Genomic DNA, 18,390 nt, shown 5'->3' with positions numbered 1-18,390 from the left:
TGAAAGCTGTTGGAGCCGCTGCTATTTTCACTGTTGGGTATACCATTGTTGGAGCAGAGTTTGATAAACGTCGAGCAACTGCATTTGTATGTAAAAATGATATAATATGTTTATTATGGATAATTGTAAAAGCTGAATATACAGTGTCGTAGAGTTTGACAATATATGAAAAGCATTGTAAAATCTTACTTATTGTTAATATTTTTGAATGTTCACTAGTGTATACACTGTATGCGAACAATAGTTTAGTACATCGAATACATTGGCCAATACATCTCAACATATTTCGTAATATCATGACATTAAATGTACCTTTTTTCTATTCAAATATCAGATCGACTGGTAAACGATATATTTTCCAACTTGAACATATTTGCAAATTATCTATAATCACAATTAACTATAAACACGGGTGAGCTACCCTGTTGAGTAAATTGATTAGTGCGTTTACATTTTTGGATCTGTGTTACCTATAGCGTATATTAAGCTTCTTTATACAAGTTGTTTTTATAGCACAGTTAGCGAAGCTACTTTGTTTTGAATTTCGTGCAAAGCTACTCGAGGGCTATCTGCGCTGATAGCAGAGAGGCTACAAACGCAGACCTAGAACAAATCACGAAATGTACAAGCCTGTAAAGAAACAAAGGACTAAATAATTTGTTATTGTTATGTAGACTAGACGTTAAATTATTTCCACAATATAATTTACATGAATCTGCCAACAAAAGATAAAATATTATCGTATTTTTTTGGTATTTTCTTGTGTAAACATTTTTCTGTTGGTTGTATTCGATGTAGCACGTTACATAGTGGCATCTTTAAAAAAAATCACTGAAATATACGGTACTTGTAGTACTAATTTTACGTAATGAAATTAAGTCTCAACATTTTTGATATTTTATTTAATATGTACTTTTAATTATGTTTTAAACAGCTTTGTTATTTTGAGCCTAATTTTTAAAATGTCAAATGAAAGGTTTTCATGTAATTAAAATTGAATTGCTAGGCTTCCATTGAACTGTCATATGGATTTGGTACAGCAATTGGGCCAGCAGTTGGAGGCCTCCTTTATGAGGTGACATTTGTTATTCATACATTTTTGTGCAATTTTAATAAACCTAAATATATATTTAGAGACCTTTATAAATCTATTTTAAAATATCTGAGATCTGTTCATGTTTTTGTTATTAAAATAATATGTGTATACGTGTTGTTATGAAGATGAAAAGAACAGCACGTCCATTAAGATGATGTTTATCCGTTGCATGGTATCTCATTTTAATTTTGTAGCAAGCATTAATTCTTTATCTTATAAATGTATATATATATATATATAAAACAAGCTTCATTTTTGCCCGTTTTATATTTTTTTGCTGTTGGCAAATTTCTTTTTACTTTAATTCAAGATGGATTTTTAAAACTTGGAGTGCATTTCATTAAAAACATTGATAAGTTGGTCCTAAAATTTACATAATTTCAGATAGGAGGGTATATGGTTCCATTTTTTGTTCTTGGAGGAATTTTGATGACGCTTACCTTAATACTTTTCTTGTATCTACCAGAATCAGGTAAGTTATAATGTATTATTGTTATTCACACACGTATTGTTGCATCCGTTGTTTTAAGTCTTAAGTTTTGTACTGCTGTTTGATTGGACGTAGTTTTAAACTAGTGTTACAGACGTGGGCTAATGACTAGAACCTTCTTTGAAAGCCTAGGAATGTAGTTCAATCGCATAGAACACTAAATGGGCTGGAGAAAATAATCGAATTGTTTTTTACTATCGGTTGATTCAATATTGACTTGACGAATTTGTTGGCTTGTCTTTTACTCTAACCAGCTAGTCATTCTGGTGAATATTGAGTTTGTGTTTCATCGAAATACTAGAAGTACGAGCATATGACGTAGAGAAGGGAAAACATTACCAAGTAGCTGTTTAGCGTTATTTGAAAGTTAGGCCTATTGCTCGAATAACATTAGGTTAGTGTGTAAAATTTATAGAACTTGTTATTAAACGAATAAACCAATTTTGTTATCAGAACATGAAGTAGACTTTGTACTCTTTTTTAACTGAGAATTTTTTAAAATCATCTTCGGTTGTAAATACTATATTAAACTCCTATCTTTTTATCTCCTGGTTGTAAATACTATATGAAACTCCTATCTTATTATCTCCTGGGTGTAAATACATTTATATGAAACTCCTATCATATTATCCCGTGGTTGTAAATTCTAAAGAAAAGGTCGATCCTGTCATGCGGGGCCCGGCATGGCGAAGTGCGTTAAGGCGTGCGACTCGTAATCTGAGGGTCGCGGGTTCGCATTCGCGTCGCGCCAAACATGTTCGCCCTCCCAGCCGTGAGGGCGTTATAATGTTACAATCAATCCCACTATTCGTTGGTAAAAGAGTAGCCCAAGAGTTGGCGGTGGGTGGTGATGACTAGCTGGCTTCCCTCTAGTCTTACACTGCTAAATTAGGGACGGCTAGCACAGATAGCCCTCGAGTAGCTTTGTGCGAAATTCCAAAACAAACAAACTTTCATGCGGTTTTAAATATTAAACAAAACGATCTTCCTGCCATCTTGTAGTTATAAATCCTAAAGACATACTCCAAAGTGAAATCTGTTCATACTAAATGGTGAAAAACGAGAAGAGGGAATTGAAACTATATCCGACTAACACTGAAAAATATGTTTGTTTGTTAAGCATAAAGTTGCAAAATGAGCCATCTGCACTGTGTCAACCAAGGGCAACGAAATCCGGTTTTTAGCGTTACAAACTTTCAAACCTACAGCTCAGTCACTGGGGTTTAAATGTGAATAATAACTTTTTATAGTAATTGGATCTAAAATTAAAAGGATACCAGTAGTATAACGTTAATTATAGTGAAACGACTGTTTATTAATTAAAGGCAGATAAACTTATTTCAGAACAAACGTTTGAAGAAGAAAGTGGAAATTTTTTCAGAGTAATTCTGGACTTTGGGTTTTTCGTGGATATGCTTAATATCTTAACAGGACTTCTGTTTATTGGGTTTAACGAAGCTACACTAGAGCCACACATTAGACAGGTATGTAATCTACTAAAAATACCTGATCTAATTTGACTTGTTTCTCTCTGGCTCCTCCTACTTTTAACTTATAATGTTAAATATTAATGTTTTAAATTATTAGAAATTTGGAACTATTTTATTACGACAACGGTGTTTATATGGCTTTTTCTTCAATCAGTTCGACTTGAAGCATTCCACAATAGGGCTGATATTTATTATTTCCGGCGGAGTGTATGTCTGTGGTACTTTATTTTGGGGATATGTTTCCGACAAAATGGTAAGTACATATGCGTAAAGGAAAAATGTAATACATGTTTAACACAAGGAATATTTACACTTCAGCCTGTTGCCCGAATACTGTATCATGTGGTAATAAAGTGAGTTGTTTAAGAGAATGGTGTGTTAGTCTAAGAATATAAAAAAATGTTCGTTACTGGCTTAGGTGTAGCTAGTATTGTTGAGAAAATGTTACCGTTGTTAAAATACAATTGTTTTTCGGCTCGTGACTCTTATTATTATTATTCCACTAACATTGTTATATTTCTACTTAATTGGAATATATATTTCAGTATAACACATATATCAAAATCAGCAAGTCACGTGACAGCCACATCCAATATAAAGTCGCTGTGGAACGGAATGTATATGAATTACATCTTGATTTTGGGGACGCTTAGTTATTGTGATTCCATCCAAAATTTATCGTGTTTAGGAACAGTATCCAACAGCTTCTTCCGACAAAAAAATATTCATACAATTAGATCATAAAGATACGTTCAGATCTGTGGTACTGAGTGGCATTAAACAACAAAAATATATGGATTGACTTGGAGCATAATTCTTACTCTAATTCTGACGTTTTATAACACAAATAAAATTTATTAAAAATCACACATGACCAACATAATCTATATCAGCTGTAACAGTTTTTGTCAGTTAGGCTAACCTTAAGGTAACCTAAGAAGGTCGAAACGTTGTTCTGTATTTTATTTTAACTAAAGTTTCAATACCCAAACCAGCCGTCTTGACAATACATGTAACTAAAAATGCTTGTTATGGATTAGGGGGTTTTGATGAAAGATAATTTAAACACTAGATGGAAAGAAGTGCAGTTGACTAAATCAGTCAAACAGAAACTCGTATGAAACGAGAAAGTCTTAGAATTAATTGCATTGATACTGCTTGTAGATTTAAAAACATATTCCAGAGCAATCCGACAGAAATAAAACGCTGAGTTTTTGAATATTTTCTTTGTTTTTAGATTATAAAAAACAACATGAAATGTAATCAGATAACATGAAGCACGTGACAAATGTACGTAGTGAACATTTTAAAACCGGGAATAGAAGCTGATATTTATAAAAAAATGTTTCAACAGCCTAATTCCCGTGCGCCTTTGTTCTTGGCCAGTGCCCTCTATGGAGCAACGAGTTTACTACTGGGACCAGCTCCATTTATTTCAACGGAAACGTAAGTAATTATAATAATCTTATGTTAAAGTTTTGGCTGTGATTTTATTTGTTGGTTAAGTAACGAATACATTCATAAGCAAATTCGTGACTCTTCGTTATGTTATTCGATACCAGCTGCCTGTGGATGGTGATTGTATCTCAAGTACCGTTGGGATTAGGCTCAGCAGCCAAGCTTGTGGTGGGATTCAACCATTCCTTAAAACATACAATGTAAGGCATTATACGATATATATATCTTTAATAGTTTTATTTAATACACCCTTTATTCTTTGCAAAGAACTCCTGAAGTAAAATAATCAGCTTCTGACAGATTTGATATTTCATTACCGTGGAACTTTTGAAATTAATTATACCACCAGTTATAACAGTACCTGATGTTACTAAAAACGTTTCAAAGTTTACCGTACATTTATCGAAAATATAGCTTGAAATTTTCTTCCATTATCAGATCACGAGGCTTTCCTGATGATATACCAACCATAGCAACAGTTGCAGGTGCTTTCAACTGTGTTAACAGTCTTGGGTAGGTCGTAACAACTGTGTTAATACTCTCTGGTAGGTAGTAACAGCTATGTTAATAGTCTTGGATAGGTAGTAACAGCTGTGTTAATAGTCTTGGATAGGTAGTAACAGCTGTGTTAACAGTCTCTGGTAAGTAGTAACAGTTGCATTAACAGCATCTTATAAACTCTAATGACTGTGTTAACAATTTTGGGTAGGTAGTAATAGCTGTGTTAACAGTCTGAGGTAGGTTGTAGCAGTTGCATTAACAGTGTCATACAGACTCTAACGACTGTGTTAACAGTCACATATAGGTTAAATAGCTGTGTTAACACTCTCAGGCAGGCAGTAACAGCTGTGTTAACAATCTCAAATAGATACTAACAAATGTGTTAATAGTCTTGGAGAAATAGTAAACGCTGTGTTAACAGCCTTGAGTAGAAAGTAACAGCTGTGTAAAGTCTCATGTAAGTATTGACAACTATGTGAACACTCTCAGGTAAGTAGTAGCAATTGTATGAACAGCCTTGGATCAGTAGTAACAGCTGTATGAACAGTCTTGGATAGATAGTTATGGCTGTGTCAACAGTCTCAAGCCAGTGGTAACAGCTGTGTTAAGTCACATGTAAATATTGAGAACTGTGTGAACAATATTTAGTAAGTAGTAATAATTGTGTGAACAGACTTGGGTGAGTAGTAACAGCTGTTTTAGCAGGCTCAGGTTTGTAGAAGCAAATATTTTAGTTTTAAAAATAAGTTAATTGCAGATAACTTTTTCCCATGTTCATCTTAATTTTTCCATTGATTACAGATATATCTTTTGACTTCTTTAATCTTGTGTTTAGTTCAATATCTAGATTCATCTATGGGCTCTATTTATTATTCATAGAACTTATTTCTTCATACAGTATAATACTTTCAAAAGATATGGTTTAAAAGTGAGTGGAAATTTTGAAAGCCCAACATGTCTTAAGTGTAGATTTTTTAAAGTAAAATTAGGAAAGAAATCATACTATTATTGTTTCATGGCTGGAATAAATCAAGTTCATATCCTTCTGTCCTCTATACTAACATCTTTGTTTCTTCCCACAGTGAATTCATTGGACCATCAATAGGTGGAGTTTTACTAGAAAAAGTAGGCTACAAAACTGGAACCATGGTTCTGTTAGGAATTGAAATGGCCATTGTAAGTTTACAATGCTTAACTGTTGTGTCTATTGAACACATTTCACCACATTGTTTTTAAGCCTTTACAAAGTCTTTCCAACATAGTGTGTGGTATCAACTTCACTAAACTTTTAAAATATAACTGTATTTATTATTCATAGAACTTACTGAAGGAAATGTGTACAAAACTCCATAACATCAAGAAATAACACTGTGAACTATACGTATTTAAAACAAAGTTTCATAATTGGATAATGGGAGAGAGGTCAGTGTAGTATAAATTTCCAGATCAGCTGTCTGTAGTGAATATAATTCCAGCAATTTCAGAACTGTTTCTGCACAGCTTGAGCCAACAAAATGATTTGTTTGTACTGTGTTAAGAAGGACCATCTTAAGGAACATGAGAACAGATGCATTACCTCACAAGCTACTTTATAGTTACTATGTAGAAAGGAGGTACCTGTTACTTTAGTCTGGATTAGAGTAGCTGGACAGAAGCCACACCTTAATTCAGGTAGTATTGTATGTTAGGCTATTGTACAATTCAAGAACAGTGGTGACAGCAGTAAGCCTCATGGATGCTATCATACCCTTCAATCTTCTGGAACTCATATTTTCTTACAATTCTTGGGCTGTCAACATGCCCAATTTTGTCAGCACAATTCTTGTACAGTAAACACACCTGATTTTGCCACTATAATTCTTAGACAACAGACACATGATTCTGCCACCACAATTTTTGGGCAGTAGATATACTTGGTTTTGTCACCTATCCTTTCAGGAATTTTTGTTAAATCATCTGCAACACATGAAAAAGTACTGGAATATTTCTGCTGTCATGTGGGGTGCTCAAGGGTGGGTGAACAATACCTTATCATGTTATACCAAGGTATGGATCAGTGCTACACCATTTTTTCTTCTTCCACAATGACTACCTCACCAGACAAGACAGTGTTCCAATGAAAGATGAGGCTTCTATCCAGTCAAGTTCAGTGACAAAACATAGGCTTGAAAATGTGGTTACTACCAGATCAATGAACTTTATTGACTGAGCATAACCCATCCCTGAAAAAACATCCCAAACAACTCTCATCACCAGTTTCCTTCCCAGTAGCAGAATGCAATTCCAAGAGCCGAGATCTCAGGTGTTTTTAAATATGATGTTTTTCTGTCTTAATTATTGCAAAGAATACACTAATAGTAACACCCTTTCATGTGTGTTTAAAAAAACAACAACATTATTTCTGGAGTGGGAGACTGTTTGGTTATTAGTAAACTGTGAATGTACTGTTTATGTGTCAAAATGGTACTCTCATCTGTATATGTATAAACTATGAATATCTGTATCTGGCCAATATCTAATTACTTCTAGATAATTGGGCCAGCTAGTCTCAACCAAACATTGTAGGATGATAATTTAGAATAAGTGGTATGTGAATGGGGATTTCACAGCCCTTCAATTCCCCATTATCAATCTTTTTTTTTAGTATTTACAAATACTGACTCAAGTTAACTATATTCATAGATGGCACCAGATTCTCACACTGGAAAAAGACTAACTTTTCTATGAGAACATGCACACAATGTATGGGAAGGAGGTCTCACAAATGTCTTATATATCTGAGAGTCCTCTGGCAGTCTCAATGGAGGAATGCAATGGAAAAAATTGTCTGCCAGTACTACAGTAATAAACAAAACCACTGAAACTTCTACTCCAACAGCCACCATAATGCTTGTATCAAGAGCCGTTTCTTGAGTCATACCTACTTCCTACTTTAACCTGTGACCTTTCAACTTCAGACTGTAAAATATTTCTGTGGCCATTGACTGTGTACTAATTAATCACATAAAACACCTTGGAGGGACATTAAGAGCTGAATGCTGAAAGCAGGTAACAGAAAGCACTACTTTCACCAATGCCTCTTCCTACAAAGTTACCTGACTATCACCCAGTGTATGCCAAGTTTTTAGTATACACTGCTGGCCAAAACCTTAAGGCCAATGAACATAAAGAAAAAATATGCATTTTGCGTTGTTAGACTCAACCACTTATTTGAGTGGAGCTTCGAAAGATGAGAAAAGGAAAAAAAAAAAAACTTTTTTAGCATTTAATAGGGAAAATGTGAACACAATGAAATTAGCATAAATACTAGCTGGTCAAAAGTTTAAGACCATACCAAAAAGAAGTCCTAAACAGGGTAGGAAATGTTCAACAAGAGGTCTCAGTAGTGAGTTGCATGGCTGTCATTGTGAATAACTTAAAAGATTTGCTTTGGCATGGTTGATATAAGCATTTGCAGAAGGCTGGCTGGAATGGTATTCCAAGTGGTGAAGATGGTTTCATGAAGATCATGCACTGTTTGGAATTGACATCCATTTCTATAGACTTCCTTTGCTATCCACCCTCAAACATTTCCTATGGGGTTCAGTTCGGGTGAACACATTGGATGATCCAAAAGAATCACGTTATTCACCATGAAAAAGTCCTTTGTCCTGTGGGCATTGTGGATTGCAGCTTTGTCCTGCTGAAAGATCCAGTAATTTCCACACAAGTGAGGGCCTTTAGTCAATAAGGATACTCTCTCCAACATGCCAATGTAGCCAGCTGCTGTTTGACACCCCTGTATAACCTGAAGCCCCATTCTTCCATGGAAGTCAGTTTGTTATAATTTGAAAAATGTTAGCAGAAGGAAAGCTTTCACCTCCAGTTTGGTTCTGAAAAGTAAAAGGTTCTGCAACTTCAAGACAGTAGGTGAACTTGTTCTCCAAGTGGGTTTAAAACTTTGTAATTTTCAGTAGAATTATGACTGTAATTCTCATTTAAACTTCATTCAGTATTATTTAGTTAAAATAAAAATGAACTAAGTGTATGCAAGTACTATAATCAAATTACATGCTAAACCTACATGTTTAATATTTTTCATGCTGCTTTTAACATTATAAATTATTTTCCTTCTTTCAAAATCTGAACTCTCCCTCCCTACAAACACAAAAATGTTTCTCCTACACTTTCTCCTGTTCTGTCTACAATCAGTTTCATGTTTAATAAATATCCTGTGTAAGTCTCCCTATCTTCAACAAAGAATAACACATTGAATTCCAATGTTTTTATTATGTTGCCACAAAAATATTTCAGTGTTATTACATGCTGGTGTTCCAATAGGATCAGTTTAGTGAATATTCGGTGTTTCTTTTTTGTTTTTTCTGTAGTTTGTGGTTACTGTTGGTCACTCATCATGGTTAACACGGAAGAGGACAAGATTCATAGAAGAAGAGAAAATTCCTGTTCTCTCAACTGTATATCACAATTCATAAGAATCGTGTTATATACACCAACATCATCTCACCCAGGATTGTCTGGTAAAGTCCTTGTTTACATGTTTACAGAACTGCTACTGAAAGCGAACAAGTACAACTAAAAGTATGTGAATCTGGTTAAAACCTGTACATCAATTCCACCTAACCCAAAACTATCTAGTATACAACTAAATGTATATGAATCTGGTTAAAACCTGTACAAAATCTCCATGTATTTGAAGACTGTCTAATGAAGCCCTTTTTTACATGTTTACAGAACTGCTATTGAAGGTGAACAACTACAATTAAAAGTATGTGAATCTGGTTAAAACCTGTACATCAACTCCATGTAACCCAGAATTGTCTAGTAAAGTCCTTTTTTACAGAATTATTACTAAAGGTGAACGCATACAACTAAAAGCATATGAATCTGGGTTAAACCTGTACATCAACTCCATCTGACCCAGGACTGTCCAGTAAAGTCACTGTTTGCAGAACTACTATTGACAGTGAACAAGTACAACCAAAAGCAAAGAAGCTAATTAAAATATCTATGATTGTTCATACTAACAATGTATCAATGTAGAATTCAAAATTTAACTAAATGTTGTCAAAGTCCATTATGACCAGAACTTCTGAGTAAATGTTGTCCTGATCCAAGTAGAAATGATTATTTTCAAACTTCTCCCACACTGTTACTTTACAATGTAACAAAATAGATGTGTTCTGTACAATTTCAGTTGTTATATATTTTTCTAAAAAACAAAAACATAAAAAGGACTTCAAGGTAATTTTATGTCAGTGAACTTCAAATAGAAACTGTTTGATTATTCATAAACCCTATGACCATTTTATGTAAAAATATTTAGTTACTCTTCAGTGTTTTTAAACTAAGTGATTAATAAATGTATACAATAATCAGTTGAGAATATATAGTAAAGAAATATTTATTACTAAATGATGAAGTAATAATTTAACAATATACAGTAAATAAAATATTCATTACTAAATGATGGACTAATCAGTTAATATACAGTCAACGAAGATTTATTACTAAATGATGGATTAATCAGTTAATATGGAGTCAACAAAGATTCATTACTAAGTGAAGTAATCAGTTAATATACAGTAAAGAAAGATTCATTTCTAAATGCTGAACAAATCGGTTAATGTAGAGTCAACAAATATTTATTACTAAATGATGAACTAATCAGTTAATATACAGTAAACAAAGATTCATTACTAAGTGAAGTAATCAGTTAATATACAGTAAAGAAAGATTCATTTCTAAATGATGAACTACTCAGTTAATTTTCAGTCAACAAATTACTAAATTATGAAGTAATCAGTTCGCAATATACGGTAAAGAAAGATTCATAACTAAATGATGAATTAATCAGTTAACAATATACAGTAATGAAATAATTAATTCACAACATACAGTAAAGGAAGATTCATAACTAAATGATGAAGTAACTACTTAACAATATACAGTAAAGGAAGATTCATTACTAAATGTGGAATGACCAGTTAACAATATACTGTATTCAAAATTTGTTACTAAATGAAGTGACCAGTTAACATTTTGTAATGTAAACAATGATTCATTACTAAATGAAGTGATGAGTTAACAATATACTCTAAACAATGATTAATTACTAAAAACAGAAGTGACCAGTTAACAATATACTGTATCCAAATATTCATTACTGAAAGAAGTGACTAAACATTTATACTGTAAACAAAGATTCATTACTGAAGGTAGAAGTCACCAGTTAACACAATTCTGTATCCAAAGATTCATTAGTAAATGTAGAATTAATCAGCTAACAGTATATGGTAAGGAATGATTAATTACACGATGCAACAAAATTTTTACTTTTTCTTGTTCCTGGGCAGAAAGTGTTATTTCCCAAATGCGTATGCCTAAAGTAAATGGAAAAAGACCTTTTTTTGTCTTCAAACTTAGCTTTTGTGACCTGGGTAATGAAATTTTCAAATTTACCCATTTTCCAGAACATTCTAGGAACATTCAGTGCTAAGTAGCTGAAAAAGAATTTTCTCGAACTTACAAGAATTTTCTAGAATGTTGTAGAACTCATGCGAATTTTCGAGAACCTTTTAGAATTTATACAGGGGCTCACCACTCACAACTGCAGTTTAGTTCTAGCTGCTTAAGAGTATACATAGACCTATCCATGGAGGCTTTACCAAGTTTCCCTGTTATCTTTGCCTTTGGGATAGCGGGGTCATCGCTGCACACTACAACAGAAACAACTGGTCACAACAGAACGAGTTCTCTGTGGGGAGGCACAATGTCAAGTGTGAGCCACTAGTGGACCTCCAGAAGGTGTTGTTCTCACCACTGCACATAAAATTGGGTCTTACAAAACAAGTTGTCACAGCTCTTGATAAGAAGTCTGCAGCCTTCAAGTACCTTCGAGACTTTTTCCCTAAGCTCTCTGAGGCAAAGGTCAAAACTGGTGTCTTCATTGGACCACAAATAAAGAAGATTCTGGAATGTACAGAATTCCCCAAGAACCTCAGTAGGAAAGAAAAAAAAGCTTGGGGCAGCTTTGTCGCAATGGTTCAGGGCTTCTTGGGCAATCACAGGGCCGAAAATTATGTGGAACTGGTTGAGGCTCTGGTGAAGAACTATGGCAAAAGGGGTTGTAGGATGTCTCTGAAAGTCCATATCCTTGACACTCATCTTGATAAATTCAAAGAGAACATGGAAGCATACTCAGAAAAGCAAGGTGAGCACTTCCACCAAGATATACTGGACTTTGGACACTACTTCTAATGAGCATATAAGGAAAACATGATGGGAGACTATGTTTGGGGGCTGATACATGAAAGTGATTTACATTACAGTCACAAATCTCGAAAAACTACTCACTTCTAAAATTTTTTGTTCATTTTTGTTTAACTTTAGTTTAAATACATGTAAATTTTGATTCATATCTTATTTTATTCAGACCTCATGCAAATAAAAATGTGCAAATTTGTCCATTTTTACATTGAAAATAGGTTAATTTCTAAATTTCATTATCCAGGTCACAAAAGCAAAGTTTGAAGGGAATAATGACCATTTTCTGTTCTTTTACAACATAAGCAATTAAGAAATAACACTTGCTATCCAGGAACAAAATTTATGTTACATAATGTTACTAAGTGTAGATGACACCAATTTACAATATACCATAAACAAAGATTCATTACTGAATGTAGAAGTCACCAGCTAACAATAAAATGTATCGAAAGATTCATTACTAAAGGTAGATGTGATCAGTTAACATTTATACCGTAAAGGAAGATTAATTACTGAATGTAGAATTAATCAGTTAACATACGGTAAGCAAAGATTCATTACTGAGTGTAGAAAACACCAATTAAAAATATACCATAAACAAAGATTTATTACTGAATGTAGAAGTCACCAATTAACAATATACTGTATTCAGAGATTCATTACTAAATATATATAAGTGATCATTTAACAATATACTGTGAACAAAGATTCATTACTAAATGTAGAAGTCAACAGTTAACAACACATTGTATGTAACGATTCATAACTAACCTTAAAAGTGACCACTTAAGAATACATTGTATTTGGTGATTGATTACAAAAAACACAAGTAACTAGTTAGCAGTAACTGTATCAAACAACCCCATTACTAAATCTAGAAGAAATAACATAATATTAAGGGACCTCTTGATCCATCTAGGCCATCTCCTCCACTAAAGTAAACTGACATTACTTAAAAACAACTTGGAGAGCCCTATAATTCACACATTACTGTACAAAAAACTGCTATCACAAAGTCAAGAATTAGATTTCAGGGCTACTTTCAAAGAACAATGGAAGATAAATCACAGGTGAAACATCAACATCTTATTAATATTGTTTGAGTTGAGTCAAACAGTTAATATTTTTTGTCTCACTTTTTATTTAACTGCAAATGGATTTTTAGGCATTGTTGCAACATAGTTAAAGTGCCTTTTCAGAATTTACTCTGATTGATTGATTTAGTATTTTATGGCACAAAGCAGCTAGGCTATCTGCGCCAAACGTCCGGTAAAAAGGTAAAAATAAATCAAATGTAGTAAAATACATAAAAGAGAATAAAGGTAAAGCAAAACATCATTGAAAAACAGAAAAAGTATAAAATCAATGTTGACACCTAGTCTACAATGTTAAGAGAGAAAGCAGAGTAAGAGAAGTTGTAAAGGACTTTCTTTCGCAAAATGGTAATGATCATAACCCGCCAGGAAGACTAACAGGTAAGTACAAGAACCACCGTCAGTCACCTGAAGTTTGCCTTTCCAGTTCTGGTTCCGGGTTATGTTGTCATAACAGCCATTATCAATAGGTAAAATAAGAAAAGTGTTAAAAGACATATAGCAAAATCGTAATAAAAATTAGCCAAATGTCCTGTAAAAAGGTAAAAGTAAAGTAAATGTAGTAAAATTTGTAAAAGGAAACAAAGGTAAAAACAAAACAGCAATTAAAACATAAAATGGCATAAAACCGATGTTGACATCCAGTCTACAAAGTTGTAAAGGACTTCCTGTAGCAAAATGGTAATGATCATAACCCGCCAGGAACACTAACAGGTAAGTGCAAGAACCATCGTCAGTCACCTGAAGTTAGTCTTTCCAGTCCTGGTTCCGGGTTATGTGTCATTATGGCCAGTACTAAAAGGTAAAGTAATGAAAGTGTTAAATGACATGCAGCAAAAAAGTGTAATAACAACTCGCCAGGACGACTAACGAGTAGTTAAAATGGATAGTTCAAACAGCAGCGTTAGTCACCTGAAGTTGGCCTTTCCAGTCCTGGTGTCAAGTTATTTAATGTTCTGGCCATTTTACAATGTCAAATTGAACTAGAGAAATTGAGACTATGAAAAGGGAACCATAATTAAAAAGCTGTAATGAATAAATATCAAACACTTAAATGAGGTTAAAAAGATTAATGGCCATTAAAAAACTAAAAACTTTATCAAGGTGGACAGTGTCACCATCACCAATAACACTGTCCAATGTTACAGACAAATCCTGGGACAAAACATGTTTAAAATAGTGCCGTCGTTGAGAGTCGTAACGATGGCAGGAAAGTAAAATGTGGCTTACAATGATTTGAGTGTCACACAAACAATACACTGATGCATCAGTTCCAGATAAAAGAAAACGATGAGTTAAAAATCTGTGACCAATGCATAGTCTAATTAGAACAACTTCCGAACCTTACGGAAGCTAGACGGCCAAAGCCCAATAGAGGGTTTTATTTGAAAAAGCTTGTTGTCACGTTGCTCACTCCAAGTGGACTGCCAGCTGGCACGGAGCCGAGCCTTGATTACATGACCATAGTCCATGTACGGAATAGGCACAGTGGTGATAGTGCCAGAGCAGATAGATTTAGCTGCCATGTCTCCAAGCGCATTCCCGCGAATACCAACGTGGCCTGGTATCCAGAAAAACTAGATAGAAGTAGATGTTAATGAGAAATGGCCAATCGGTTTTAAATATCAGTGAGAACAGGGTGTGAGCCAACGTGAAGTGATTCCAAGGCCAGCAGAGAACCAAGGGAGTCAGTGCAGTCGGAGTACTGCTCAGCTTCAATATGATCCAGGGCAAGAGATATGGCGTACAGTTCATCAGTGAACACAAAAGCTGTAGAGGGGATTCTGCGCGCAACCACCAAACTGCAACAAACCCAGGCAGAGCCCACAGAGTCAACTAATTTTGAACCATCTGTATCAATTGGAATAGAAAGGTTGATCGAAAGATGTTCAGTAAATAAAAGATGGTACTTCCAATAGGGAGTATCTGCCTTTTTTCAGATGACTTAAAGAAATGTCACATTTGGGGGCTGTAATAAGCCATGGGGGGATGGGCTAACTAGTGGTTTTCTGCAATGTTTTCCAAGGACAGACCCAATTCATCCAATTGCACCTGGATGCGAAGGCCAAAATGAGCAGATCGTCTGTTTTGAAAAAGTAAGGCCCACTGAGGAAGGAAAACACATCCCCAAGTGGAATGCTTTAATAAGGAGCAAAGTTTCGAAGAATACAGTAAAGACAGTTGCAAACGGCAAAGGTGCAGAGAAGGTTCGTGAGATTCCACATATAAGCTCTGAACTGAGGAGGTGCAGAAAGCCCCAGTGCAGAGTCGAAGTCCTTGATGATGAATGGGGTCCAGCATCTTTAAGGCCGAGGGTCTGGCAGAGCCATAGATCATTGATCCATAGTCGAGTTTTGAACGAATAAGAGCACAATATATCTTTAACATAGAACAGCGATCCGCTCCCCAACTGGCAGTAGAGAGGACATGGAGGATGTTTAGTGCTCTTGTGCATTTGACCCATAGCTGCTTTAAGTGTGGTATAAAGGTCAGCTTATGGCCAAAGATAAGCCTCAAGAACTTGGTCTCAGGGACTACTGGGACTGAAACTTCACTGATACGGAGTTCAGGATCAGGATGGATACACCGTTGGCAGCAAAAGTGCATGCAAACGCTTTTAGAGAAAGAAAAATTAAAGCCGTTAGCCGTAGTCCACTTCAGTACATGATTGAGAGAAGTTTGTAGTTGCCGCTCAATATATCTTATGTTCGACAACTGACACGAGATGTGAAAGTCGTCAACATAAAGCCCGTTTGCAACAGTGAGAGGGAGTTGTTCAGTGATGGCATTTATCTTTATACTGAAAAGTGTGACACTCAAAACACAGCCCTGAGGGACCCCAAGTTCCTGTACAAAAGAACGGGAAAATGTCGAACCCACACGAAATGGAATCTCCTGTTTATTAAAAAAAATTAATAAACATGGGTAAATGGCCACGTAACCCATATATATGGAGGTCTCGCAAAATGCCATACCACCATTTTGTGTCATAAGCCTTCTCAATGTCAAAGAATATTGAAACAAGATGTTGGCGTTTGAGAAAGGCTTTTGTGGTTGATGTTTCAAGTCGAATTAGGTGGTCTGTGGTAGAATGCTGTCGTCGGAACCCACACTGGATGGGCGAGAGGAGGTTGTTTGATTCGAGGAACGAATCAAGACGAGCATTAACCATCCTCTCTAAGGTCTTACAGAGACAGCTCGTCAAAGCAATTGGACGGTAGTGTGAAGGAATCTTGGGATCTTTCCCAGGTTTAGAGAAAGGTAAGATAATAGCCTGGTGCCAGGTATCAAGAAAAACATTCTCCTGCCAGATCCAGTTAAAAACAGTTAGAAGAATATCAAGAGAAGCAGGAGAGAGATAGCGCAGTATGTCATAGTGTACATCATCAGGTCTAACAGATGTTTCCCAGACCAATGAAGGGCCATTTTCAGTTCCACCAGTGTAAAGGGACAATTATAGTCAAAAAGACAGTCAGTTAAAAAGGAAAGAGGTGAACGCTCTGCCCAAGTCTTGATGGCCAAGAAGGTGGAGGAACAAGCAGAAGTGCTAGATACCCGGCAAAAGCTTTCACCTAGAGTATGAGTGATGCTCCAGACATCAGCTACCTCTTGGCCATCAGAGAGTAAGATGGAGAGGGGGACAGAATTGTAGTGCCCACTGACCTTTCGAATCCTGTCCCATATGACCTTAAAACTGGTGGTAGAAAATATGCTAGTAGTGAACTTAATCCAACATTTCTTCTGGCTTTGACGTCTTACCCACCTAGCATGTGCATGGGCCCGTTGGAAAGCAATGCGGTTCGAAAGTGTGGGATATCTATGGAAAGTATTCCAGGCCCGTTTTTGAGCCTTCCGTGCCAAGTGGCAAGCAGGATTCAACCACGGACGAGGATATCGTGGAAAATGTGTCGAGGTTTTAAAAATACACTGAGCAGCTGCTTGTATAATACAGCCAGTTACCGCTGCCACACAGTCGTCTATTGATGGCTGATTTACGATGGCAGGATCAAGTTCTGCGAGAGCAGTGAAAGTGGACCAGTCTGCCTGATCCAGCTTCACCGGGGCACGCGGGTAGGGTGGCATCGACCACGGCCAGTCTCTCTCAAAAGGATCGGAAAATGATCACTGCCTAGTGGATTATTGTCAACTCTCGATGAAAAATGGAAAAATAATGAAGGGGAGCAAACCGAGAGATCAATAGCGGTAAAGGATTGACTAGGTGCGTGAAAATAAGTAGAAGAACCAGTATTAAAAATAGAAAGATTGTGATCAGAGACCATACACTCTACATAGCGACCCCTCCTATCAATAACAGCACTTCCCCTGAGGGATGATGTCCATTAAAGTCCCCCAGGATTAGAAATGGAGACGGCAACTGTTCAATGAGAGCATCAAGGTCTGATTGATCATATGTCTCTCCAGGGGACAGGTAGACAGAACAAACAGTGATGGTATGACCCAAGGAAACACGGATGGCTACGGCCTCCAAGGGTGTGTTGAGTGACAAAAACAGGGTGGGCACATGCTGATCAACCAATAGTGCCACCCCTCCATGTATTCGTCCATCAACCAGCCTGTCATTTCTGTACAGAGAAAACTGCCGAATGGTGACCATATCAGCAGGTTTTAGAAATGTTTCTTGTAGGAAAAGACATACAGGATGGTAGGAAACAATCAGTGTTTTGATATCATCCAGATGAGAACGTAAACCTCGACAGTTCCATTGTATCAAGGTGGCCATTTTTAATGACGGGTAGGCGAAGTGGCTGAAGAACCCTTCTGTTTACGAACACGTCTTTTGTCCTTACTGTCCTTATTTGGAGGAGGTCTATCGACCTCCATGGATCCTGCCCTGGGTCGATTGGGCAGGTATTTGTTGTTGGAAGGGATTCCAGTGACTGAGGACGCAAACGAATGATTGTTTTGCATCGTGGGGTTGGAGAAAAAGATGTATCAGAAGAAATGCCTGTATTTGAAACTGAGGGATGTGGATCT

The 18,390-nt window shown here is 35.9% G+C and overlaps 1 protein-coding gene across 1 annotated transcript; it reads left to right on the top strand.

Moving 5' to 3' along the window:
* Positions 1-19: 19 nt before the first annotated feature.
* On the top strand, positions 20-10,499 carry LOC143233482 (MFS-type transporter SLC18B1-like). Its single transcript, XM_076469752.1, has 10 exons — positions 20-86; positions 1,007-1,075; positions 1,481-1,568; positions 2,931-3,070; positions 3,231-3,329; positions 4,431-4,522; positions 4,639-4,734; positions 4,973-5,047; positions 6,118-6,211; positions 9,403-10,499. The coding sequence occupies exons 3-10, from the start codon at positions 1,493-1,495 to the stop codon at positions 9,505-9,507; spliced, it is 777 nt and encodes a 258-aa protein (XP_076325867.1). The 5' UTR covers positions 20-86; positions 1,007-1,075; positions 1,481-1,492; the 3' UTR covers positions 9,508-10,499.
* The last annotated feature ends 7,891 nt before the right edge of the window (positions 10,500-18,390 follow it).

Source organism: Tachypleus tridentatus, chromosome 12 (assembly GCF_004210375.1).
Source record: "Tachypleus tridentatus isolate NWPU-2018 chromosome 12, ASM421037v1, whole genome shotgun sequence".
NCBI classification, from domain to species: Eukaryota; Metazoa; Arthropoda; class Merostomata; order Xiphosura; family Limulidae; genus Tachypleus; species Tachypleus tridentatus.
This window is presented reverse-complemented; position numbering and strand designations above follow the sequence as displayed.